The sequence below is a fragment of the Crocuta crocuta genome, unplaced genomic scaffold (assembly GCF_008692635.1).
Source record: "Crocuta crocuta isolate KB4526 unplaced genomic scaffold, BGI_CrCroc_1.0 scaffold152, whole genome shotgun sequence".
Taxonomy (NCBI): Eukaryota; Metazoa; Chordata; class Mammalia; order Carnivora; family Hyaenidae; genus Crocuta; species Crocuta crocuta.
The window spans coordinates 4182464-4206593 of record NW_027528798.1 but is presented as its reverse complement, the minus strand read 5'-3'; the positions used below and the strand labels follow the sequence as shown (position 1 = coordinate 4206593).

The following is a 24130-nucleotide window of genomic DNA, read 5'->3' as shown; positions in this document are numbered from 1 at the left end:
TGGCTCTTCCCACGTCATCCTCATTATCACCCACACAGCCATTAGCCACATTCTTAGCCATTTATTCAACAATCCTATACCTTAGACTGCTTTTGGGCCCTGGACTAGGCCCTCCTTGCTCCTGGCATGGGGGCTGTGCAGGCCGTGGCCACAATGTCAATGGCTATAACCGCTTCATCTGCCGCCGCTCCTGTCGGCGCTGTCGTTTCTCATTGTGCTCTGGTGCTGGGGTGCCACTGTCTGCTGTGAACCAAGGGCCCAGCACATTCACCCACAGGAGGTAAAGGGCCCGGCCTGGAGCCTAGGACAGAAAAGGTAACTTGAAGCCAGGTGCAGGAAATGAAAGAACAGAAAGTTTAGATGCCCCAGCCTCTTCTTGGGAGCCCTATAACCCACGTACCAGAAGCCAGAAGGACCAGATGTAGAGGGAGAAGCAGCTGAGCACTTGCACAATGGCTGTCAGTAGAATCACATCCTTAAGGTGCCTGTGAATAGAAAGGAGGCTGCAAGGCCAAAAGTAGTAGATGGGCCCCAGTTCATCTCCCTTCTACCCTTTTCAAGTTGTGGGCAATTGTGGGTCTTAGGCTATTTGGGCCCCAAAACCCCAGCCCTGGGGCCGCTCACCTGGGCTGGCAGCGGGGGACACTCACTCTGCCATGCCCTGCTCCATGTTGAGATCCATTCCACCATCCATCAGTGCCCCATCCTCAGAAAAGGCTGCCCGTGCCATTGAGCTCATAGAGTGGTAGCTGGCCCCATATACTGCCAGACTAAAGCCCAGGGCCATCTGCAGAATAAGAATGGTATCAAAGGCCAGCCACTAACCCTATACACTCACCCAATCCCCAGGATAGGAGGCACTTACCCAGGCCCAAAATGAGGCAGATGAGTAGAAGAACACCAAGGTCACAAGACAGTAAATGGCCTGTAAGCAGATACATGGTAGGCTGGGATCAAAAGCTACCCTAAACCACGGGTCTCTCTCAACTCTGACCAAGAGTTAGGCCAGGCTGTGGAAAGAGACAAGTTGTTTCTCATAGGATTGTGGGGGGAAAGGCTCTGAGCCCCATGTCTGAGTACCCAGGCTCCCCTCTGACATGTCAACCCAGCACAGGAAAGAAGGCCCCGTGTATTTGGGATCCGAAGAATGGGCTCAAAATCATCTGAGACTCAAACCCTCATTTTGTTTTTCTGGTTTTGTTTTGTTTCGACTGCTCAGCACTTTATTTGTGCCAGGATCTATTCTCATTTCTTTAACTGTAGTTTTGTTCTGGAAAACTACACACGGCTGTCTGTCACATACCACCCCCTCACTCTCACACACGAACATACACATACATACATACACACACACACAGAAATGAGGACTTTGGGACCTTGGGTGGGCACAGAAACAAGGAGGAAGGCACTTACATTGGCCCCCAGTATGATCCGCAAATAGAACTTCAGAGTCTCTCTGTTCTCTTCAAATATCTGCTTCTTCCCTCTGGTGCCCACTTTGCCCTTGGGCTGAAGAGGGATGGTAAGATGCTGTCAGAGCCCTCCTCAGCCAGGGCGCTCCTCACCCTCCCCACTACTCTGACTGGCTAACAGAATTACTCCTGCACCTAACCCCGGTCCCCATGGTGCTCAATCTAGCACAATCCTTGGGATGTCCACCTCCCCCATTCCATCCTGCTTAGGGCTGACACCATCTGTGCTACACCCCTTAGCTACGATCGCCTCTGCTCACCCCAGAACAATCCAACACTAGACTGGTATCTCCTGGTTCTCCTGGTAAGGTCTAGCTTTGGACTGACAACCCCTTCAAGGGGGACTCCAGAGTGGCGCTGAATGGTGCGCCCCTACGGCCTTTGCTGGAGTAGTCTAGTTCTCGGCTGACGCCGACCACCAGACCAGGTCTGGTACAGCCTGGTTGTCACTCTCAATCCCCTCCCGCACCACTTCTACTACACTCCTGAGTGGCTCCATTCCTCCCGCTAGCTCTAGTACAGTCGGCCACCTCATGGCGCCCCCCTCTGGCTGACCCGCTTCCTTTGATGTTCTTCCTCTGCTTTCAGTCTCCCGGCCCCGGGAATGTTCGGCCATTGCGAACCCCGCCCTACCCGCCCTCCTTACCGCCATGGCGCGACGCAAACACCCAGAGAGGAAAACAAGGAAGAGCGACCGAAACCGCGGTCAAAAGGTACCACATCGGCAGCACAGGCACTTCCGGTGCAGACCCAAATCGTCACAACTGTGACGGAAGTGGGGGGTCCACTTCCTTCCCAAGGCCCTCCTCTCCCCGAAAGTCAATAAGACTACATTTCCCAGAAAGCCTTGCACGGGGGCGGTGGCGGCTGGAATGCGATGGCGGAGTCGCTGCCCCTGGAGGTGAGAGGAGGCCACCCTCAGGCCTAGCTTGGGACAAGCTCCGCCCCCGGGGTCCCGGGCTGTGGGGAGGGGCTGTCAGACAGCTCGCCTGCCTCCGCCCGCCTGGCGGAAACTACCCGCCTGAGAGATCCCAGGATGTCCTGGCCATGGGTAACGGTCCCGTCTTTGGGCCACCCTATCCCCTTAGCTTGGGGGAGCCATTCTCTCCACCTTCATCGGCCTTGTCACCTCAACGAGGACAGGGTCTCAGCCTACCTACCTCTCTAGCGATGGCCGCCCCTCCCCCCTCAGTTCTGGAAGATGACCGTTCCATACCATCGTCCCCAAAGGGTAATCGACCGTATCTTCGTTGGCCTCTTTGGGATGATCACTTCATTCCCTTTGCCCCTCCCCCTGGCGGTGGGAAACAGACTGCCCCCTTCCATCAATACCAGGCACAATCGCTGAATTACTTCACCGAGGACAGGCCTGCTCCCCACGCCCTTGGCCCCTAGTGATGGCCGCCCCTACCTCCTTCACCCCGTGGGAAGTTTGCGTCTTTTCCTTAATCTGGAGCAAGACAACTCTGCCTCCATTGGTCGGAGACAGAGAACAGATTTTGTTCCCAGTGGCCTCTTGGGATGGTCTTTCCAGCCCTTTTGCCTTGAGAGTTGGTGCAGCCCTCTCCCGCTGCCCATGGGAAGCAAATCACAATTTCCTCATTGGCCCTGGAATGGTGCTCTTTCCCCTTAGCAAGAATAGGACAGCTCCCACTTGGTTGAGTCCTCTTCCATGGCATCCTTTATCTCCTGAGCTCCAGAGGATGTTTACTCCATCCCCATAGATACTAGGAATGACCAGTTTTATCTCCAGTAGCCCCTTAGGGTGGGGTTCATGGGATGGCCACTTCATCCTTATCACTGCTTCCTTTTCCCTCTAGAAAAGTTACCCCTTTCTCAGTTCAAAGAATCATGCTCCCTCCCCTCAGTGAGGACAGGTGTATTGCCCTCTCCCTTTGCTTTTTGGGTTGGTTGCTGATCCCCATAAGACAGGATTGCCACTGTTTTAACTTGGCTCAGATAGGCTTCCCTGCCTTCCCCTGGGGTTGGGGGCTTAGTCAGTCCCAATCCCATCAGTGTTCTCTTCCCCATGCTTAGCCTTTCCTGGCCTAGAAGGCCGTTCTCCCCAGTCCCCAGTCCTCTCAGATAAAGTGATCTGCTTTATCTCCCCATCCTTTCCCTGAGCAAAGCTTTGGTGAAAATAGAAGTAGAGGGCTTTGGTGAAAATAAAGATATTTTCATCTTTAGTTCAATCCAGTAAGTATTGACTGAGTACCTTCTGGTGCTAGGAATCAGAGAAAGGAAGAAGAGATTAGAATGCTCTGGTGAGGTCAAGGTTAAGGAAGGGCATTCCAGGAAAGAGACACACATAGGCAAAAGGTAATAGACATGTTATGTTTGTATGACGGTGGGGAGAATGAACTGGGGAAGCTCTGGGATCAGGGGTCTGGTCAGGCATAGGGCCTGGCAGTACTGACCCAAAAGTGGAAATTTTGTCCTGAGGGTACTGGGGCACCCTAAAGGTTTTCATCAGGAATATCCTAAGACTGAACGGTGTTTTGTTTTGGTTTGTTTTGTTTGTTTTTAAAGAAAGGTAGCCTTGTCACAGTATGCAGAATGACTAGCAAGGATGAGCCTGGAGGCAGGTGGGAGATTGTAGAAGGACCCCAGTTCTGGGGTAATGAAGATCTGGGCTACTGAGGTGCTAAAGTTTCAATGATAGAGGGGCGCCTGGGTGGCTTAGTCGGTTAAGCGTCCGACTTTCTCTTAGGTCATGATCTCGCGGTTCGTGGGTTCGAGCCCCGCGTCGGGCTCTGTGCTGACTGCCAGCTCAGAGCCTGGAGCCTGTTTCAGAGTCTGTGACTCCCTCTCTCTCTGACCCTCCCCTGCTCACGCTGTCTCTCTCTCTCTGTCTCTCTCTCCTAGAAATGAATAAAACATTTTAAAAAATTAAAAAAAATAAAGTTTCAGTGATAGAAATATTAGTAACAGCAATCCAGCAACCATTTATGGAACACCTACTAGGTGTCAAGAACACATCTATTAAATATATATATATATATATACACACACACACACACACACACCTATATATAGTATGGAAACTGAATCTAAGAGAGGTCAGTTACCTTGCCTGAGATCACGTAAGTCACAGAGCTTGAAAGTAGTAGAGTGGGGATTTGAATGAGTCTAAGTTAGCGTGGCCTAAAACCTGTGCTGAACACCTGTATCTGGTAGCAAGGGACAGAAGAGCATGAAGAGTATCAGGATCTTCAGGTAAGATGCACTGTTGGTATTGAAGTTCAGATACTGGAAAGTTGGGAAGAGAGGATGCTTTAGACAGAATATGAATTTTGGTTGAGATGAAGGTGATAGTAAAACATTTAGACGAAGGATCCTGCGGACAATTGGTAACACTGGACCAGCACATGAATGATGAGACAATTCAACAATTGAATTGTTGGTTATTCCTGTAGAGGTAACTGTTGGAGCCATGCAAATGAATTTATTATCCTCAAAAGTAAACAAATTGAAAGACTCAGGTCTGAACCCTGGGTGCCACAGGAGAATCCAGAAACAGGGCAACTGGAGTGATGAGTGGAACCCTGGAAAACAGTGTCACAATAGTCCAGGAGAGAGGATTCCAGAAGAAAAGAATAGTTAATATTAGATCATTCCTGGCCTCACAGGCGCCTCCTTTCCCAGTCCCTTGTAGGGCCTCCAACCTCATGACTCCAGCCTCACAGAGCATAGGTGGACTGGCAGCCTAAGTACCTGGGCTGTTTCATAGCTTAATAGGCAGCTGAGAAGGCGAGTTGGCAGTGGAGAAGACGGGGAAAGAGGGAAGACCCAGAGACTGACCTATGATGGCAGGAGGTGTGGCTTCCGAAGATCAAAGGAGGAGACCTGACTTGCTATGTCTGAAGTCCTACACCAGACCTTTTACTATGTTACTTAATGCTCACCATAACCCATTTAGATCTCACTACATTTGCCATTTTACAGATTAGAAAAATAAGATTCAGAGAGGTCAGGTGATAGATAGGTAAGGATTTGAACTAGGTTTATCTAGTCCCAATGCCCAGGCTGTTTTTACCAAACTGAGTGGGAAGTTTGGTTTTTATCAATCAGTACAAACCTGCATCCGGGCGGGGCTCATTCGGAATGGTTTGTTCACAAGAAAGATCATTGGAGTCTGGAGAGGGGAAGTGAAGACCCCATGAAGCTTAGGATTCAAGATAAACTAGAAGCCAGGGTTCCAGTCCCCTCAGACCTACTATTCTACCAGATGGAGAAGGTTCAAAAGGCTCCCAGCTCTAACAGTTCCCAATGTCCTGTCTTTTTCCCTCAGATGCTCACATATATTCTGAGCTTCCTGCCTCTGTCAGATCAGAAAGAGGCCTCCCTCGTGAATCGGGCTTGGTACTGTGCAGCCCAGAATGCACTTCGGGAGGTAAGGTGGCTACCCTCATCTGGCCCATTCTCAGTTGTCTCTCACTTCAGAACTGCTTGTGGCCCTGCTCATACATCATCCATCCATCCATCCATGCACACATGTTCATACATATGTTACACTCATACATACTTGGCTCTGGGTACAGTACTGAGACTTTACAGATGAATAAGACATAGACCCCTGCCCAGAGGAGCTCACAGTCCAGTGAAGGAGAAAGACAAGTACGTGAGTGATGGTGATGTTGTGTGCTTGGTGCTATGACACTGGAATGAAGGGAAGAACAGGAAGAAGGGCATCTAAAGGAGAGCAGCAGCATCAGGGAAGGCTTCCTCATGGAATAGGATAAGGGTGAAGGTTGGTCTTCCAGGACTGGTAACAGCACAGGTGAAGGCACCAAGGTGTGAAATAGTTCTGAAAATGACCACACAAGTTCCATATGACTAGAACTTAGAAGTGGTGGGAGATGAAGCTAACAAGAGGTCAGACTGCAAGCTGGCACTATTGCTGGTGTTCCATCCTGATTACCATCACGGAGCCTTTAAGGCAGGGGAGTGACATGGTCTGATGTGCAGTGCAGAGTGGACTGGAGAGGGTGAATCAGTTGTGGGGAGACAGCCTAGCTCAGAAGTGCGAGCAGACATCTGTAACAGTTTGAAGCAGTGATAGCTCCTTGTTTGTTTTAATTTTGATTGCTGAGGTTGAACAGCCTCCTCATTAGCTGACCATTTCTCTTTTCTTCTCATGTTTATTCATGTTCTTTATCCATTTAATCATTGGCATCTTAATAGTTTTCTTATCCATTTGTATGAACCTTTTATATATTAAAGAGATTAATCTTTTATGTATTCATTGAAATATATTCCTAATATATTTGCCTTTGAATATGATTTGTAGATATGTGCTTATTTATGAGATACAGAGGTTAACTTTCTATGTTGTGGATCCTGAACATCTTTTGTTTTCTTATTTTTGCCATTGCTTTTTAAACTTGGAGACCCCTTGCCTCCTCAGTGATTTGATATACACTCATATTTCTCTCTCTCTTTTCTAATTAGGCTCTATTTTTTAGAGAGATTTTAGGTTCACAACACAATCTTTTCTTCTGTTTTATGGTTTGAAATTTTATAGTAATTTTTTAATTGGTGAAATTTATTTTGATTTATTCTCTGAGGTAAGAAGCTAAACTGAATAGTTTTCAAATAGCCCTAATACCATTTATATATAATCTTCCCCTTCCCTGCTGGATTGGACCCTTCCTCTGTCACACATTAAATGTGTGTATACACGTAGGGTCTGCTGTCATGTTATCTATCCTGTATCATGAGCTTAGTTAGTGTGTAAAGATATTTGATTGGACTTGTTGAAAATTTGAAGTATGAGACATCTTTGTGGTGAGATGCAGTTGGTTATTGAATTTCTGAGTGAGGAATTCAAGAAGGATCTCGGTAATAAATAAATAATAATAAAGAAGGGTCTTGGTAATAAATATCATTACAGAATGGGTGGAGGTTGAAAGCATGGATTTAAGTAACTTGCCCCAGGGATCACATGAAGATCCAGAGGAAGAGCAGGCCACAGTATGCCCAGGGGGAGTACACCAGTCTACGGGCATGGGAAGGAGAAGGCAACAGTGAGACACAGAGAAGAGTCCAGTGAGAAGAGGGGGCAAAAGTCAAAAGTGGAGAGCATTTACAGTGTGGAGTGGATGAAGAGTCCAGAAAATAAAGAACAGATAGTATCTGTGATGTATGATGTCCAGGGAGGTCCCCAGTGACTTCAGCAACATTTGGCATCTGGGGGGAAAGCCAGGTCTGTGGAGGAATGAATAAGATAAGAAGGGCAGTATAGACAGTTGAGCTCCTTTGCAAGAAATTTCCCCAAGAAAGGAAGGAAATAAATGGGGCAATAATGAGAGGCTGAGAGGACTAGATGAAAGCATTTTCATTAGGAGAAATCTCAAATGTGTTCATATGCTGAAGAGAATCCTAGAGGAGGGGCGAATGTGAATGTATGAAGAAGAGAGGTGAGAAATGGCAGATGCCACCTGAGGTGATACGAAGCCTGGTCTTGGATAAGGTGGGAGGATGTCACCCCTCCTGCTCAGGAAGTGGCAGTATGGAGCAGTTTGCTGAAGAAGTTTCTCTGAAGCTAGTGGCCTCTTTGCTGAGTGAATCTGGGGGCCACATTGTCATAGGGAAGTAAAAAGAGAGGTAGAGGCAGGGACCTCAGCAGGGCAGAAGGAAGTGGGAGAGTTGCCAGAGCTTCTCAGAGAGTGGCTCACTCACTCAGTGAGTAGGGGTGCTGCACTTGGAGTCTTGTAAGGCACACGGGGGATCAGAGAAGATTCAGAAAAGATTTAATGGAGAAAGGGGTGCCTGGGCTGAAACTAGAGAGAGGAATAAATATTTGCTAAATAGACAAACAGGAGTAGGTGAGAGGTAAGACAACCCTCATACCCATCACTATAACCAACAGAAAAAGCAGCCAAGCGGAGGCATGGCACCATGAGACAACAATAAGAAGTTGCCATTCCCAGAGCCAGGGCTGAGGAGGAAGAGGGGGCGGGTGTGGGAAAGCTGGGCCTGAAGAGGTAGGCAGGGCTCCAGTGCTGGCTAAGAAGCTCAGCCTCCGTCGCATGGAGTGAAGAACCATCAAGGGATCTGAAGAGCATAGTCAGTTTGCCTTTTATAAAGATCACCTGGTGACAGTACCAAGGCTAGAATGGAGCCAGAAAGACTGAGGGCCAGGACCCTCAAAACGGGGCAACTGCTGTAATGTATTTCTCAGAGACAATACAGGAACCTGAACTAGAGCACAAGCAATGAGGCAGGAGCAGAGGGACATGCTGCAGTGTATCAGAGAAATGAGATGGAAAGGACTTTGGTCACCATGAATGTGGAGAGTGAGGGAAGGATCTAGAATGGCTCCCAGATCTCTGACTTGGGTGACTTGGTAGAGGGCACTGAGAATTAAGGAAAAGGGGCATCACTGGGGGATAAGACAGTGACTTCAGAGGCGGTCATGCTGCACCCATGTATCTGGCAAGTTCCATCAGGTAACTAATTCCCAGGGTCTGCAGCTACAGTCGTTGGCCTGGGATGAAGTGCAGTCTGCCAGGGTGCAGGGGGAGGAGAGCAGAGAGTGTGCATGTGTGTGTATGTGTGGTGGGGTGGAACATACCATGAGGAACTCACTCTCTCTCTTCTTTGATGACCCCAAAAGAGGCTGATGGGGGACAGGCTAGAAGGTAGGAGGAGAGCCAGGCAGGCAGAGCCACAGAGCCCCCAGTGGGAGATAGCATGGAGGAAACTGGTCATCCACAACAGGTGACATGGCAGAAAGGACACTTGTAGGAGGTGTGCAGAGGAGGCCCCCGGGTGTTGATAACTTGCTGGACGGGTAAGTGGGTGAGGCAAGGGGTAGAAAGGTAGCTAGCTCAGGTGTAGGTATGCCCACAGGCTTCCAAGAGGTCTGACTGCAGAGGAAAGGGGAGAAGCAGGAGTGATGAGGAGAGGGAGGCAGAATCAAGGGAGGCCTTTTGTTGTGACTCTGGGGTATTTGTAAACTGAGGAAGAAGCAGTGGACTGCGAGTTCCCATGGGAGAAGGTGGGTCAGGCCCAGTAGGCCCAGAGAAGGGGATTAGGAGTGAGAGAGGGAAGGGTGTCAGGATGGGTCTTGATGGCTGGTGGATATGAACAGGGAAAAAAGCGAGGGCCTTCCCACTTGATGGCTTTGGCTTCTCTCTGAAACAGAAGAGGTCATCTGTGAGAAGGCGAAAGCGAGTGGAGGCTGCTGCACTTGTGTCAGGGGCTGGAGAGAATGGTGGGCATGGAGAGAAACCTTGAGAGGGATGAGAAGAGAGCCAGAAGGTGGGGAGGAGGTAGCAGTGGGGGAGGCAAGAGGGGAGACTGTGGCTTCCAGAGGTGGAATTCTGTACTCCCAGCATAGACCCAGAGGAGGCAGAGGTCTCATCATCGCTGGCAGGGTCGGGGGCAAGAAGAAAGGGCACAGCAACATGGCAGGCAGGGCCACAGGACCCCAAGGAGAAGCAATCAGGGCAGAGGTTCTTTGAGTCCAGCAAATAAGGAAAGGGCAGGAGAAGCAAAGTGGGCAGTCAGGAAGGAATAGATTAGAATAGGATAGGGGCGCCTGGGTGGCTCAGTCAGTTGGGCATCCAACTTCGGCTCAGGTAATGATCTCACAGTTCATGGGTTCAGGCCCCGTGTCGGGCTCTGTGCTGGCAGCTAGCTTGGAGCCTGGAAACTGCTTCGGATTCTGTGTCTCCCTCTCTCTCTGACCCTCCCCTGCTCATGCTGTTTCTCTCTCTCAGAAATAAATAAAAACGTTAAAAAAATAAAAAGATTAGAATAGGATAAGGGAGTGAGGAGAAAGAGGCCAGGGGCAGAGTTTAAGATCATAGCACTGGGGCTCCTCCAGCTAACTGTGAGGCCCAGATGGGATGCTGACCAAGAGCTATTTGGTGGCTCTGTAAAACTCAGCCCCACCCAGGCTGGGAGCACTGGATGGCCAGGCCACAAGTACATGGCATCTAGGGTTCTGTTGACATCCTACCACAACCACGTCCCAGAGAGCAATTTGCAGAATTTATCGTCAGGACTCATCTCTGAGGGCTCAGATGTGGGCAGGTTGATAAGGAAGCAGTGCCCCTTGCTAGTAGGTGCTCCCAAAGATACTGGTTCACCAAGGCATGGCTGGATTTTATGCCTCACCAGGCCAGGCAAGGATGCTGGATTGGTGACTTCTTATTCTCCCAGATGTACCCCCACTTAATCCTAATTTTTCTCAAAAAAGAAGGTAGACAAAGGCAATGCCCCCTGCCCACCCCCACATCAGATCTGCCCATTCCAGGGAGAGCCTGGTTGCCTGCCACTGGGTTGGTCTCTATGAAGAACTCAAGACAGCTCAGCATCTGCCCTCCACTGCCTTCTCTTGCCTGGGGTGTTTATAATGGCCCCAGGGAGCCTCTGGAAATGACCCCCGATGTCTAACTCCTCTCTATAGACCAAAGCCCCTGGGTGCCAGGGCATACACTTTCTTCTCGAGAACAGGCATGTTGTTTTGGATTCCTATGCCAGCAGATGGGAGAGCCATTTCTCTATCAGACAACTTTCCAATCCTGCACACAAGCCTGCAATCTCAGCTCAGGGCTTCACTAGGTATAATGAAGTCCTGGCCTCTCACAGTCAAGGGATATATGCCCCTTTTAGCAGATGTAGGGCATTTTCCAAATGACAGCATTTCCTCTTAAGATGTCTGCATTGCAAAAGGAGGAGATAGGGGGTTAGTTGGCTCCTTATGGATGGGGCAGCTGAAGCTAGAGCAGATACCCTTGCAGTCCTCCTTTGGACCTCAAGAAGCATCTTCCTAGGGCCTAGGAAGGGGCTAAAGACCAGAATCCAGGAGCCCGCTTCTTCTGCCTGCTGCTCTGCATCCCACAGATGGTAAATATCACTAAAAGGCTGCTTCTGGGCACCTGCACTTTGAGTCCAGGGCAGACCACCTGGGTGATGGCTTAGAGGCTGCCCCCTCTCCATCAAGAAAAACAGTGGGGAGCAAGGAGGCAGTCTTAAATCTCAACACACACACACACACACACACACACACACACACACACACACACACACACACCCCTCTCCCAGTAGCTACTGGAAGCCTCTTACAACAGGCCCTGCCCCTTTATTTGATAGGTTTTACTGCCACTAGCTGACCCTGGACTTGGACTCTAGGCTGACCGCCATTGCTCCCCTTCAGCTGTTCATCTACCTGTTCATAAGGAGGCTGTGGGAGAGGGGAGGACATGAGAACATTCCTGGCTGCCAAGGCTCAGGAAGCAAGAGAAAGAAGGACTGCGGGTGCCTGGAGGTGGGACGGTGGGGGCACAGGATGTGTTGGTGGGGGTGGCGCTGCCTGGCAACCAGCCCTGCTCTGCACTTGCAGTCACAGCATACTCTTCATTATCAGACTGGCTCCTTGTAGTCTGGACTTCCAAACGGCTAGAGGTCTGCTTTACCATTCCTTTCTAGAACCTTTTCTCCCTGATCTTTTCATCATTGCCCTGCATCATCTTCCCCACCCATTGGGATCTTCCCGCTCTCTTTAAATCTGAGAGAGGAGCCCAGGCCCTTGATGTTCCCACTATTCCACTGTCTCCCAGTGTCCACAAGAGGGACAATGCCTCTCATCCACAATCCCTACTTCCTGGAATGGGGTCTGGACAAGGAGCCCGGTTTGACCTCAGATTCCTGGGCAAGTAGTCAGGAGCTGGCTCCCATTTCTTCCCTTCCCTTCCTTTTAGGCTTCATGCCCAAAGTGGGGCTTGAACTCATGACCCTGAGATCCAGAGTCACATGCTCCACCAATTGAGCCAGCCAGGTACCCCAGGCCCCCATTTCTTACCATACACTCCTTCCCATGATGACAGCCATAGGTGTCTGCTTCTCTCTGTGACAGAAGCCAGCCTGGTTTCTACACCCAGGAATGAATTTCATGTGTCTTCCTGAGAAGAATCCTGTTAATAAGTATCTTACAGGAGTATATATTATATGTCATTTCTACCTTTATGGTTTTCTTTTGACAATGTTCTGTGGGGTAGGCGTGGGGAACATCGTTTGTTCTTGCAGTAACTGACAGGACAGGTTTTTAGAGAGCTTGCTTTCCTGCATTGGGATCATGTTGATGCATTAATGCAAGAGCTTTTGAATACTGCTTGCCTGCAACCTGGGCATGCATCAAGGGTAGAGATGTCTGCTACACCTTCCCCACACCTTTTCCCCAGGGACCTGTCCCAACTTCCCTTTGGCACAAAATTAGCGAAGGTGCTATGAAAACTGGGGCTCCCCAAATGCCTACACAGGCCAGCCTGTTCTCCTGACTTACCCTGAGCTCACCTCCAGGCCCCACCCCACACCAGCCATGGACTTTCCACTCTCCCTCCCTGTTCGTCCACAGCAGGGCCAGCCCAACTTTCTTGGCACCTTAAGATTCATTCTCTTAGTTTCCACCCACAGAAATGGGAGGGTTCTCTTTCCTTACCTAGACGAAGAAGATGGACACTCCTGAGACGAACCTCAAGGATCACAAGCACATCTTGAATTCTGGAGCCTGCAGGGCCCACACATGTTGGGGTGCACACACACATATGCACATGTGTATGCACACATTTTTGCTTACACACAAAACCCATTTTTGCAAGCATTCATGTGGCTAAGATACTGAGGCCACCAGGGGACCTAGGCCTCACTGCCTGCCCTAGACTTCTGGCACCTGGGCCACCCAGGGTGGTGGTGAGTGACAACTGCTTTGCTTCTTACTGCCTTCAGCTGTTCTGAGGGCTATTTATATGCTCTTGAGAAAGCAAGGGAGGCTGGTTGCTTAGCTAATGCAGAGCTCTGACTCCCTGGAGTAGGAGCTTAGTCTGTGGGTCTCAGGGCTACCTTCTGAAAGGCCTGAAGTTTGGGATCTAGCATACTTAGTCCTTCTGCCCCCTGGGGGCTTCACTGGCTCTCCTCTAGGCCACTCCCGGCCCCTTGTGCCCAGCATGCCAACTCCCCACTCTGTCCCTACCCCTCTGTAGGCATCCAGTCCCATCTATCATTAATCTTCCTGCTCTCCCCTCAAGTCATCCCCTTTGAGCCCCAGAGTGACTTGTCTCCTTCAACCACACATGATACCGCACAGCACAGTGGTCCCCATTGTGATAGGGTCCTTCCCTTACCTGCCAGTGACTGGCCACCAGACCTGATGGCCAACTCTCCCTCAAGCCAGAGGGCTAACCCCAGTCCTATTGCTGCCCCTTAGACAAATGTGCAGTACAGCATCCCTGTGTCCTCTGCCTCCCTCCCGGCCATCAAGAGCCTGGGCCTCAGGGGCATCACCTGCATCAGCCTGACCAACCTGGATGACTCACCAGCTTCGCACCAAGTGCTGGAGTCCATTGCCTACCACTTGGGCCCGCACCTGCAGAGCTTGTGCCTCAGTGGGGGCAGCCCCTCGGAGGCTGCCTTCGTGGCCCTGATCCTGGGCTGCCCAGCCCTGCGTATCCTTGACCTCAGTGGCTGCAATAGCCTCTTCACATCGGGCATGCTACTAGCTCAGCCCGAGACAGCACAGCGGGTCCAGGTGGTGTTGAGTGGCCTCTGTGAGCTCAACTTGGCTGGCCTGCGGGACCTGACAGACCTCAGCTTCAACCGGCTCAGCAGCTGTGCCCCCAGCCTGGAGCGCCTCTCCTTGGCCTACTGTCACCTCACCTTTGAATTAGGCCCAGCCTGGGGCTCCTTTGCCCCCCGAGACTCCTCCCCTTCCCAACTCTCCTTCCACAACCTGCTGCGGTTCGTGAAGGAGAGGGCTGGTAGGCTGCACGCCCTGGACCTGAGTGGCACTGGCTTGCTCCCTGAGGCACTGCAGGCCCTGGGTCAGGTGGCTGGGCTGCAGCTGCAAGAGCTGAGCCTGCACGGCTGCCAGGACCTCTCCACAGAGGCTGTGGCCGCCCTTTGCCGCCTACAATCAGGCCTGACCTCCCTGGACCTCAGTGGCTGCTCAGAAGTGGCCGATGGGGCACTCCTGGCCATAAGCCGGGGCCTGGAGCACCTGCAGCGCCTCAGCCTGAGGAAGCTGCAGCGGCTGACGGATGCAGGATGTACAGCCCTGGGAGGCCTGCGGGAGCTGCAGAGGCTGGACCTGGCAGGGTGCTGCCTGGTGAGTGGGCAGGGCCTGGCCGAGGCCCTGGATTCGGGGCACAGAGCTCCAGCCCCACTGGCCTCTCTCAGCCTGGCCTACTGCTCCTCACTCAAGGTGAGCACACCATCCCCTTCCTTCCTCTCCAGGGCTGGGGCTGGGGGAGCTGCACATGTGGCAGCAGGGAGGAACTGCCCAATGTTTATGTGCAAGGAACAGTAGTGAGAATAGAACTTAGGACACAAAGGAGCCTGGACAGACAGTGCTGCTGCCAGCACTCCCCCCATCAGTCCCCCATGGAGGGACATCCAGGACACCAGGTTGGTCCAGCCCACAAGGTGGCACGCACCTCATATACGAAGTGTTCAATGACCCCTGCAGTCTGGGTGGGGCATCAAGGGCAGGTGTTCTGGAGGCAGGAAAGATGAAAGAAGGGGTCTGCAAGGAATGGGCACCAAGGTTACACAGGGAGGTTGCTGGGGCAGGGCCTGACAGAGGTAATATGATGTGGCACAGGGTCATTTCTTGGCTGCAGCCAGTTCCTTCAATAGGACTCAGCCCTGTCCCTCTGGGTGGCATCCCTAACTTGGCAATGTCGGTCTCTCTCTCTTTAGCGGATCATTTTTTTCAAACTGTCTATATGCCCAGGGCATTCCCAACTCAAAAACCATCTCCTCCTTTCCCCTACAAGTGCTTCTCTTGCCCCGCCCCACTCTGTCTTCCTGTTACCACCATGTGTCTCTTTATCTGCTCTCCCATGGGTCTCTGCATCTCTTTACAAACCAGCTTCCTCTATTCGGCCCTTAGCTCCTGTTCCTGGCAGGTGGCAGCCCAACCCCCACAGTGACCTCAGAGTTCTTCAAATTCTAGAGGGAACATACCCGATTGGTTCAGCTAGGGTCAGATGTCCAATGAGGGTCCAATAAGCTGTGGTCAGAGGGCTGCCTCCGCCCACACCTTCAGCAGGGGCTGGGAGTATAGCCAGAGCAGATACTTTAGAAACTTCCACCTGCATCCTTCCTGCCCCAGCCAATCTAGGCCTTTGTCCTCCAGCAAACTCCTCCTGGTGTCCCACCCCTACCTTTCACCAGCGCAGGGATTGTTTCTTCCCTCCATGGACCCACTGGTAGCTCCCTGTTGCCTGTGGGGTTGGAATCTTGAGCAGAACCTTCATGGGGACCCCTGCACAAGCCGCCTGTTCATTGTTCTCTCCCTTCTCCGCTTCCCTCCTAGGATGCCTCAGTGCTCTCCCTGATCCCAGTGCTGAGCCCAAACCTCAGGGTGCTAGACTTATCTTCCTGTGTGGCCCTCACCAACAGGACCCTGCAGGCCATCTGTGCCTACTTAACCCACCTCTCAGTCCTGCGCCTGGCCTGGTGCAAGGAGCTCCGAGACTGGGGGCTTCTCGGACTGAGAGAACCAAGTGAAGAGCCTACACAGGAGCCCCAGGTGCAGGTCATGGAAGGCGGGGGCAGTCCCTGGGTTCAGCTACCCTCCTGCCCCTCCTGAGTGTCTCTCTTGGACCACCTGAGGACCAAACTCAGGAGGAACCTGAGAAGCAGGAGCTTCTTCCCACAGCTACATGGAGAGCTGGAGCATCAGGCCTTGGGACCCAAGGACCCTTCTCCCCAGCCACAGGGCCCTTCCCTGCTCATGCTGCGGGCCTTGCAGGAGTTGGACCTCACAGCCTGCAGCAAGCTAACTGATGCCAGTTTGGCCAAGGTGTGGAACTGGGGCTGGACGTGTGGACAGACTGAGGATCCTGGCACTAGAGCCAGGCCCAGGCCATCCCACTCTGCTTGTTAAAAGTTCCATTGGCTTCTGTTACTTCTGGCTAGGGATGGGGGCGCCTGGAAGGGCCCTGGGCTCCAGTGCCCTATCATACCCTCCCACTAGTCACCTCTATCCTTGCAGGTGCTCCAGTTCCCTCAGCTGAGGCAACTGTCACTAAGCCTGTTGCCAGCACTCACAGACAAGGGCTTGGTGGCTGTGGCCAAGGGCTGCCCCAGCCTGGAGCGCTTGGTGCTGAGTCACTGCAGCCTCCTCAGCGATGAGGGCTGGGCCCAGGCAGCCAGCTCCTGGCCGAGGCTGCAGCACCTCAACCTATCCAGCTGCCCTCAGCTCACAAAGCAGTGAGTTGTCTGATGATGCCACAAGTCAGTACAGGAGGTGGGCTGGGTCCCCATGCCGGGTCAGGCACTCACTGGAGGCCTCCCCACAGGACTCTGGATACCATTGGGCAGGCATGCAAGCAGCTCCGGATGTTAGATGTGGCCATGTGTCCTGGTATCAGCATGACTGCCGTTAGGCACTTCCAAGCCCAACTGCCCCAGGTGACCTGCATCCAGTCCCGCTTCGTGGGAGGGGCTGACCTGACCTTGACGCTCTAGGGGCAGGTCAGTAACCAACCCTGTGGCTCAGCCTCTATTGCCCTGAGTCCCCAGCCCTGGCCTCTTGACCTAGAGTTTGACTCAGTGCCTCCTAACCTCCTCTGCCAAATACCCCAAAGCCCCTTCCCCAAGCTACAAACCCCTTTTCTAGGACTGGGGATAGAACTAATCCAGGGCAGCACAGGGGGCTTCCTGCCCCAGTCTGCCCTACAGCCCAGCAGGAGCCTCTTCCAGCTATCGGTTGCTGCCACAGGCCCATAGACATGCCAGCTCCTACTCTCCTGGCAAGGCCTGGATCTGAAGGCCAGGCCCACAGGTGGGATGCGTCTGGTGTTGGAGAGGAGCCGACCTGTGCTTCTTGTCCTGCCCACTTCTCACACCTAAGGCCCGTGCCTCCCCCTTGTTCCCTATAAGGAGCTCTCCCAGCCCTTACCAGCACTGAGTTTTAGCCGCCAAGCCACAGACTTTGTTGTAAACCCAAACAAGATTAAAAATTCCAGATCTCACCTCCTTGTCTGAAATTCTCAGGCTACAGGGCCCCCTCCCTCCCTACCTCAGTTGAAACAGCCCAACCTAGCCAGGAACCACGTGGACAAAACACCAGAGGCACACAGACAGTTTCTTCTTTACACCTACCCAAAGCACCACAGGCACCCCCAGCAAGTCCTAACTTCTTCCCCAACATGGCCAGAGACTAGAAGCCTGGAGGCCTCTCCCCGCATGAGCCTCCAAGCATGGCCCGCAGCAAAGGCACATCCCAGACAGACCCGAGGAGCACAGTGATTAAGGATGCAATGAAGTTGTCTTCAGAAAGAAAAAAGAGGACAGTAAGTCTGGCTAGGGAAGGTCATTAGAGGCCATCTAGTCAAACCTCCTAAACAGCGCCAGTGACTTCTCAACAGCAGCTCTGAGAAGCTGCTTTGCCCTCCATGTGTCCACCCACACTTTGTCCATCTATCCATCAGTTCTAGGGCCAGCAAGCATGGCTGCCTGAGTGCCTGCAGGGACTGTACTTTGTGGGGATTCAGAGGTGCCAAAGCTTTCCCAGAGCCCTGGTCATTTGGGGAGGCAAATAAGCCAACAGACAGAGACAGTCCAGTGTGCAGAGTGTGCCTAAATAGAGAAACAAGCACCTGGAAGTGGGAACCCAGGGGAGCGACGAACATGCCCTGCAAGATCAAGGAAAGACTCAAGGCAGTGAAAGACGAGCAGAAGGGAAAGAAGAGGGCAATCAGGACCAGGGAAATGCACAGTGCAGGCCAGAGCTGGCACTGGGGAGGAAAGGGCGGATCCCGCAGGGAGCAGGGAGGATGCCAGCTTGGATCAAGCACAGAGAACTCTGCAAGCCACAGGCCTTTTGTTAGATGGCATAAACCACAACGTGTCTGTAACCCATCTTAGCTCAACTTTGCTCAGTTGAGAAACCATGACCACCATCCCATGGACAACAGGGAGGCAATGAAAAATACAGGTTGGGGGTAGTATGTGTGCGAGTGTGTAATCAGATCAGCTTCATGTTTGAGAAAGTACCTGGGGTATTGAGGACTGGAGGAGCAAGGCAGGAAGTCAGGAGATTCTTGCCACGATGTTGGTGGCCTGGACAAGGGAATGGAGACATCAGAGAGGAAGAACTAATACTATTAGAAGACTTAACTGCATCTGGGATCCTGACCTCGATTTTCCATTTTGAAGTCAATACCAAGTTGAACTATTCCAACTGAGGTGGGAAGTCTCTGAACGTAGGAGTGGGCATGTTGGGCCCTGGAGGCCCGAGTCAGAAGCAGGTGCTCTCCCAGCACATTCTCCAAAGAGATGCCATTTCATCAGTTTTCAAGGTAACATGTTGATGGTGAATACTGTTAAAAAGATACTGAGGTGGTGTTGGGAAAGAGCGGTAGTGAGAGACATGGAGAAGGTCAGAGAGTGGGGCAGCTCTCAGCCTGCCCTGTGGGTTGGTGTGCTAGCCTCTGAGACTGACCTCCAGTTGGGCCCAGTGCCCCTCACCACTTTGTCCCCAGGGGTCTTGCCCATCTGTGGCCCACACTACACCCTGCTGCTGCAGTGGATTTGAATCAGAATGCAAGGCTTCCTGCACTGAATTCCCTCATCAGAATCAACACATCCTTCCACCACATGGGGACACGTTTGGAATCTTGAGTTTGCCCTTCAGCACAAAGCAGACCTAGCTTCACATTTATTCCTTCATGCCTCTCACCAAAGGGCCTTGAAAAGGACACAGAGCAGGGCCAAGCAGGGCTGAAGACCGAGTTCAAACTGTCAGGAACCTTTTGGAAATATGGCTCCCAGACAAGGCCCCTGCTAATGCTGCCCAGGAAAGCATCTACATAGGACAATACCTTCTGCCCTGCCACAGCCCCCTCAACTGACTGGTACCCCCCAGGCCATAGGCCATCCCTCTCTGTAGGCCCAGCACTCAGGATGGCTGAGGAGTCATCTGGTGGAAGGACAATAGGGCCAGCTTATCCCTGGCCTCCTGCAGAACACCCTCAACTGTGGCTGCCCACGTTTGTGGCCACAAGCAGTGACCTTGCCCTGATGGCCCATCACATTTGCCAGCTAAGTTTGAAGGCAGACTTGGCCCACGGTTTCAGAACTGGCTCGACACATACATAAGAGCCAAGCAGACTTTATTTCTATTGCAGTCTCTGCTTGTCAGGATGTCTGGGCTTTTCCACCCTCCACCCTTCATGGTCGCCACAGTGTCAGCAGCTGTGGCCCACAGCCAACCTCACTGTCAAGGTTCAACGATGCTGCAGTCATAGCAGAAGTTGAAATTGGTGGGGGGCGGGGGGATGGGAGGCGGCTGCTCGGGAATGGGCACATTCTCCAGCTCCAACAACCGCAGCTTGGTCTCCATCGTCAACAGCTGTTCCAGGTCCAGCCGCGTCTGCTCACTACCCATGGGACTGCCCAGCAGGGCGCTCAGCCCATCTGTCCACAGGTGGAACTGGGGACAGGGCCAGCTCCGTGAGGGTCTGCCCATCTCTTCCCCGGCCCATCTGCTCAACTCAGCTCAGCCTGGCCCAGGCACTCACCTCCCGTTTAGATGGGGCGATGAAGTTGAGGTATGCCTCCTCCTCCCCATGGTCATAGCTGACTGAGAAGGCTAACTCATAGAGATCCTGGGGAAGCCAGGGATCAGAAAGCACTGAGCAGGGAACAGGGCAGGGCAGATGCAGGTGGGAAGGAGCCCAGGCCTCCACTACACTCACCTTGTTCTGCTTCCCTGAGCCCTTCTCCCGGACGTGAGGGCAGTCTTTGCCTGTTAGCAGTGCCTTGATATCAGCCACGGGGACTACAGGAAAAAGGCTGGGCTGATCACTGGGACCCAGGTGGTCCTGTGATATGGCCTGGGGAAAACAGGTGGCTGACCCTGACCCCTGACGCATTCTTACGCTGCTCAGGCAGATTTTCAGGGGTGGGTGGGCTGGAACCCTCCTCCACATCCCCATACTGCAGCACCTTGTGGTTAGGGGACAGGCAGCAGAACCACAGCTTGTCTGTGGGCAGAAAGGGAAGATGGAAGGAGTGACGAGAGGGGCCCTGACCCCAACCCAGCCACACTCTGCCCCTCCCCCCCAACTCAACCACCCTGGCGTCGCCGGCTGCTGATCTTCCGGAAGAGTGTCCCCTCACAGAGGCGGAGCAAACGCTGCTGGCGGATCAGGCCCATGAGCTCTGGCTTCAGCTTCTCCCGAAGCTCCCTGGTGGGTCAGGGAGGAGATGCTTGGTGACTGGGACTGACTTGGGTGGGGCAAGGCCTGTGGTGGAGCCGGGATTGGGACCCACTCCCATCAACTCACAGTATGGGAGGGGCCAGTGTGCCCTCCTGATGCAGCCGCTCTGTCTGTCTCAGCCGCAGCACCTCCCCATAGGGGAGTGCATTCACCTTGGTTCGGAAAAGCTCCAGGGAACTGGGCTTCAGGGCCAGCGTGCGGGCCAGCTGCTCCCGAACCACTTGCATGACCTGGGGCCACCAAGTTCAGCTCAGTGCTGTGCTCTGGACCCCTACTCAGAAGAGCCCCTGCCCCGGCTCAGGTCTCCTAGCTTCTACCCCACCTACCTTGTCAAAGTCCTCCTGGGTGGCCCGCATCTCCTTCCAGGTCTTATTAAGCAGCTGGATGCTCACACAGAAGAGCTCATGGAAACTCTGGTCTTGGCTGAAGAACATGGGTGAAAAATCCTGGGCTGTTTCGGAGCCTGGAGCAGGGGGGCAGGAGGGGCTCAGGGAGAAAGCGTGTGCAGCCCCTGGCCCTCTCTGCCCTTCCGTCCCCCGTTCCTGGACACGTTGTGCCCAGTCCCACTCACAGGGCTCCCCAATGCGGAGCAGCTCACACAGCAGCACAGTCAGCTGGATGCTGCTCCGGGCAAAAGGGCACTCATGCTTGTCTTCACGGCTGCTGTTCTCCAACACAAACTGTTGTTTGTGGCGTAGTGGAAACAGAGAATGGGATAGGAAGTTGCTAAGGCAATACGGACTCTGCTTCGGTGGTATTCTGCCGTATCCCATCCACCCTATCACTGACCCGGCTGTAAGCACTAGGTGCATGTCTGGAGAAGTAAAGCATGTTGTCCAGGGCCAACACGCCGGGGGGCACTCGCTCTAGATCCTGTGCGGGGTTGCTGTTCTGGGGAAAGGGGGACAGACATCTCAGTAAGGACCCCAGGCCTCTGGAACAACAGCAGCGCTGGGTTGAGGCAGAGGTGGGGAGCTAGGTAGGGGTTGCTCACGGAGAAGCCCAGTTTTCGAAACTCGCGGGCACAGAGGGAACGGCGACGGTCAGCACTCAGCCCAGTCCCCAAAGACTCCCCCTCCGGATCAAAGGCAGCCTGGCGCAGGGCCTGCAGCTGCTCCCGTTGTTCCTGGGGTCATGGGAGTGGGGTAAGGGGGTGTCAGGATCATAGATTCAAGGCCATTTGCTGGCTGGCCCCAGCCATGCACACCCCAAAAGCACCCACCTGGCTGTAGGGGTCCAATGGCGTCCGCATGCGTGACTCTAGCAGCCCCAACATAAGGGCCTGCAGTACGTACAAATGATGAGCCATCTCATCTCCCAGTGGCGCTGCACTGTGGATGATGTTCTGGAGAACAGCCAGCCCATGGGTGTGAGCATGGGCTTACTGGGAGAGGGAAAGTGGGGAGGGGTCTACCTAGCCCAGTCCTTCCTACCTTATAGATGAACTGGCGAAGGTTTCTCTGCCACAGGTAGTCAAGCATGTGCTGTGTTGGGTGGGAAGGGGAGTTAGATGATTTAGGCCCACCATGAGCACCCATCCTGCAGTCCCAGGATACGGCACAGTGCCCACCAGCTCCTGCCCCCACATCCAGCCACCAGATGGGACACTCACCTTGCGTTCAGTAGAGCTGGCCCCCTGCAGCAAGGCTGTCAGCAAGGCCATAGCCTTGGTTTGTAGCTGTTGGTTCATCCTGGAGCAAGAAGAGGGCTCAGCTGGCTAGCCAAGGTCTCATTCCACTCCCCTCATCTGTATTCTGCCCTCACCCCCATACACTTACACCTGTAGGTGTACCAGCAGCCTATCCAGTGGCACCTCACTCTTGACCAGCTGGCCCAGGGCAGGGCTGCTCAAGGTCACACTCTCCAGCAGCCTGAGGGCCAGGGGCTGCACAGAGGCATCCATCAAGTTCATGTTCACATAGCATACCACCTGTAACAGGGGTAGAGGATTGTTAGCATTTCACCACCATGGAAGGCCAGATCTTGACCCTGCCCCTGATGCCCCCAGAAGAGGCAACCCACCTTCCTAACAAAGGGGATGCTGAGCGTCTCCCAAGACACCATGCCATGTTCCATGAGCTCCAAGAAGGCCCTCAGTGCGAGGGCCAGCAATTCCCCTAAGCTGGGGGGACACATGGGGCTGAGCAGGACCAGACCAGGACCCCCAACCCCACCATGTCCACCACCCACAAGAGTCTTGTGCTCACTCATCCCCGTCTTCAATGATGGTGCCTAGTCTCTGAAGCCCATCACGGCTGATGACCTCCTGGGCAAAGGTCATGTCTGGGGCCAGCAAGACGAGGTGCTGCAGAGTTTCCCGGCGCCTGTCACGGCTCCCACACTGCAGCCCACCCAACAGGCGCTCAGCCTCAAGGTCCTGGCAGGGATGGGAGAGGTGAGGAGTTTGGGTAGAAGAAATGGAGGTGTGGGGACTCAGATGTCCACTAGGTGGGGCACTGTGGAGCTGGAGTCTGGGCCTCCAGATCTGGGGCAGAGAGGAGAATGGGCAGAAAGGAGGCACAGAAGAACAGGAAAAGAGGGTGGGGTCAGGAAGGGCATTACTGGGGCAGTGCTGAGGCACAGGATGCTGCCATTCTTGATCTCTGTGCGGTTCTGGAGAAGATGGAAAGAAAGGGAGAGAAGTCAAAAAGGGTGCTGAGGATTGGTCAGTTGGGGATGTCAGTGAGGGAAGGTTTGAGTCCAGAAAAAATCACATTCCAGACAGTGGGATAAGTCTGAGTAATCAGGACCCGGTGGGCTTGCGGGGAGGTGGGGGGAATGTCACACAGTGGAACATGGGCCTGGCAGGGAGTGGAAGACTCACGTTCTCAGTGATGTATTTCCTATGCCCATCAGCAAACTGCAGGGCATAGCGTTCAGAGTGAGCCAAGCTCCACCTGCAGGCAGAGGAGGCTCAGTGAGGCAGGTAGGGGGTCCCCGGCCTTCTGCCCTCCCACTCCCATTCCCCTCCCCCGCCTGGGAAGTACAGTACCCTGTACTTACGCATCGCACACCTCCTTCAGCACGGCGGCCAGAGGCTTTGCCTGCAAGTGGAGAGGTCACTCATGGGGCAGCTGTGGGGAGGAGTTGGGGAGGAACCTGGGAGTTCCGGGGGAAGGGGGCGGCCCGGAGGTGAGTGGTGGGGTGAATGGAGGCCAGACAGGCTGAGTGACCTGGTCCAGCCGGATGAGTTGTGGGATGGCGTCACGCATCTGGACCGCGATCTTCACCACGTTCCTTGGGGGCGCCATGGTCCGGCTGGGAGGGGGCGCCTGTAGTTTCCAGACCGTCCAACCTCCGGCCGAGGGCGTGCCTGGTCTGGTCCCTCCGAGAACGAGGGCGTCTCTCTGTCCAAGACCTGGACCCCCTGGCCCGAATTCAAGGGTCAGGATCGCTCCAGGACTGGCGTTGCGGCCTTCC

The 24130-nt window shown here is 53.4% G+C and overlaps 3 protein-coding genes across 5 annotated transcripts; 1 reads left to right on the top strand and 2 right to left on the bottom strand.

The window, feature by feature from the left end:
* Positions 1-46: 46 nt before the first annotated feature.
* On the bottom strand, positions 47-2223 carry TMEM208 (transmembrane protein 208). The gene is made up of 6 exons (XM_077755493.1): positions 2119-2223; positions 1414-1509; positions 866-925; positions 651-787; positions 401-485; positions 47-301 (listed from the first exon to the last, which is right to left on the bottom strand). The coding sequence occupies exons 1-6, from the start codon at positions 2122-2124 to the stop codon at positions 164-166; spliced, it is 522 nt and encodes a 173-aa protein (XP_077611619.1). The 5' UTR covers positions 2125-2223; the 3' UTR covers positions 47-163.
* Positions 2224-2341: 118 nt separating this feature from the next.
* LOC144224537 (uncharacterized) lies at positions 2342-17458 on the top strand. Its single transcript, XM_077755572.1, has 7 exons — positions 2342-2373; positions 5764-5865; positions 13687-14679; positions 15796-16011; positions 16141-16284; positions 16477-16694; positions 16784-17458. Exons 1-7 carry the CDS (start codon positions 2350-2352, stop codon positions 16950-16952), a joined length of 1866 nt encoding a protein of 621 aa, XP_077611698.1. The 5' UTR covers positions 2342-2349; the 3' UTR covers positions 16953-17458.
* Positions 17459-19583: 2125 nt separating this feature from the next.
* On the bottom strand, positions 19584-24129 carry ELMO3 (engulfment and cell motility 3). Of its 3 annotated transcripts, XM_077755569.1 has the most exons (20): positions 23884-24129; positions 23714-23754; positions 23535-23607; positions 23273-23323; positions 22918-23087; positions 22733-22832; positions 22489-22640; positions 22323-22401; positions 22144-22194; positions 21933-22055; positions 21705-21836; positions 21500-21601; positions 21282-21390; positions 21037-21173; positions 20777-20940; positions 20565-20677; positions 20369-20473; positions 20186-20268; positions 20009-20095; positions 19584-19920 (listed from the first exon to the last, which is right to left on the bottom strand). In XM_077755569.1, exons 1-20 carry the CDS (start codon positions 23959-23961, stop codon positions 19708-19710), a joined length of 2163 nt encoding a protein of 720 aa, XP_077611695.1. In that variant the 5' UTR covers positions 23962-24129; the 3' UTR covers positions 19584-19707. The 3 variants fall into 3 exon arrangements, with proteins under 3 accessions (XP_077611695.1, XP_077611696.1, XP_077611697.1); XM_077755570.1 differs by lacking the exon at positions 23273-23323; XM_077755571.1 differs by lacking the exons at positions 22733-22832; positions 23273-23323; positions 23535-23607; positions 23714-23754; positions 23884-24129 and having other exon boundaries at positions 22918-23004.
* Position 24130: the final 1 nt, after the last annotated feature.

What these genes read in the sequence shown, in the direction of transcription:
- TMEM208 (XM_077755493.1), bottom strand. An exon ending in ATGGAGCAGGGCATGGCAGA is followed by an intron (nt 486 to 650) that starts GTGAGTGTCCCC and finishes TTCTATTCACAG; the next exon opens with GCACCTTAAGGATGTGATTC. An exon ending in TCTGGTCCTTCTGGCTTCTG is followed by an intron (nt 302 to 400) that starts GTACGTGGGTTA and finishes TTTCTGTCCTAG; the next exon opens with GCTCCAGGCCGGGCCCTTTA.
- LOC144224537 (XM_077755572.1), top strand. Translation starts at nt 2,350, where the DNA reads ATGGCGGAGTCGCTGCCCCTGGAG. An exon ending in CCTACTGCTCCTCACTCAAG is followed by an intron (nt 14,680 to 15,795) that starts GTGAGCACACCA and finishes CTTCCCTCCTAG; the next exon opens with GATGCCTCAGTGCTCTCCCT. An exon ending in TGCCCTCAGCTCACAAAGCA is followed by an intron (nt 16,695 to 16,783) that starts GTGAGTTGTCTG and finishes GCCTCCCCACAG; the next exon opens with GACTCTGGATACCATTGGGC.
- ELMO3 (XM_077755569.1), bottom strand. Translation starts at nt 23,961, where the DNA reads ATGGCGCCCCCAAGGAACGTGGTGAAGATCGCGGTCCAGATGCGTGAC. An exon ending in ATCATTGAAGACGGGGATGA is followed by an intron (nt 22,833 to 22,917) that starts GTGAGCACAAGA and finishes GTGTCCCCCCAG; the next exon opens with CTTAGGGGAATTGCTGGCCC. An exon ending in GCTCAGGGAAGCAGAACAAG is followed by an intron (nt 20,096 to 20,185) that starts GTGAGTGTAGTG and finishes TGGCTTCCCCAG; the next exon opens with GATCTCTATGAGTTAGCCTT.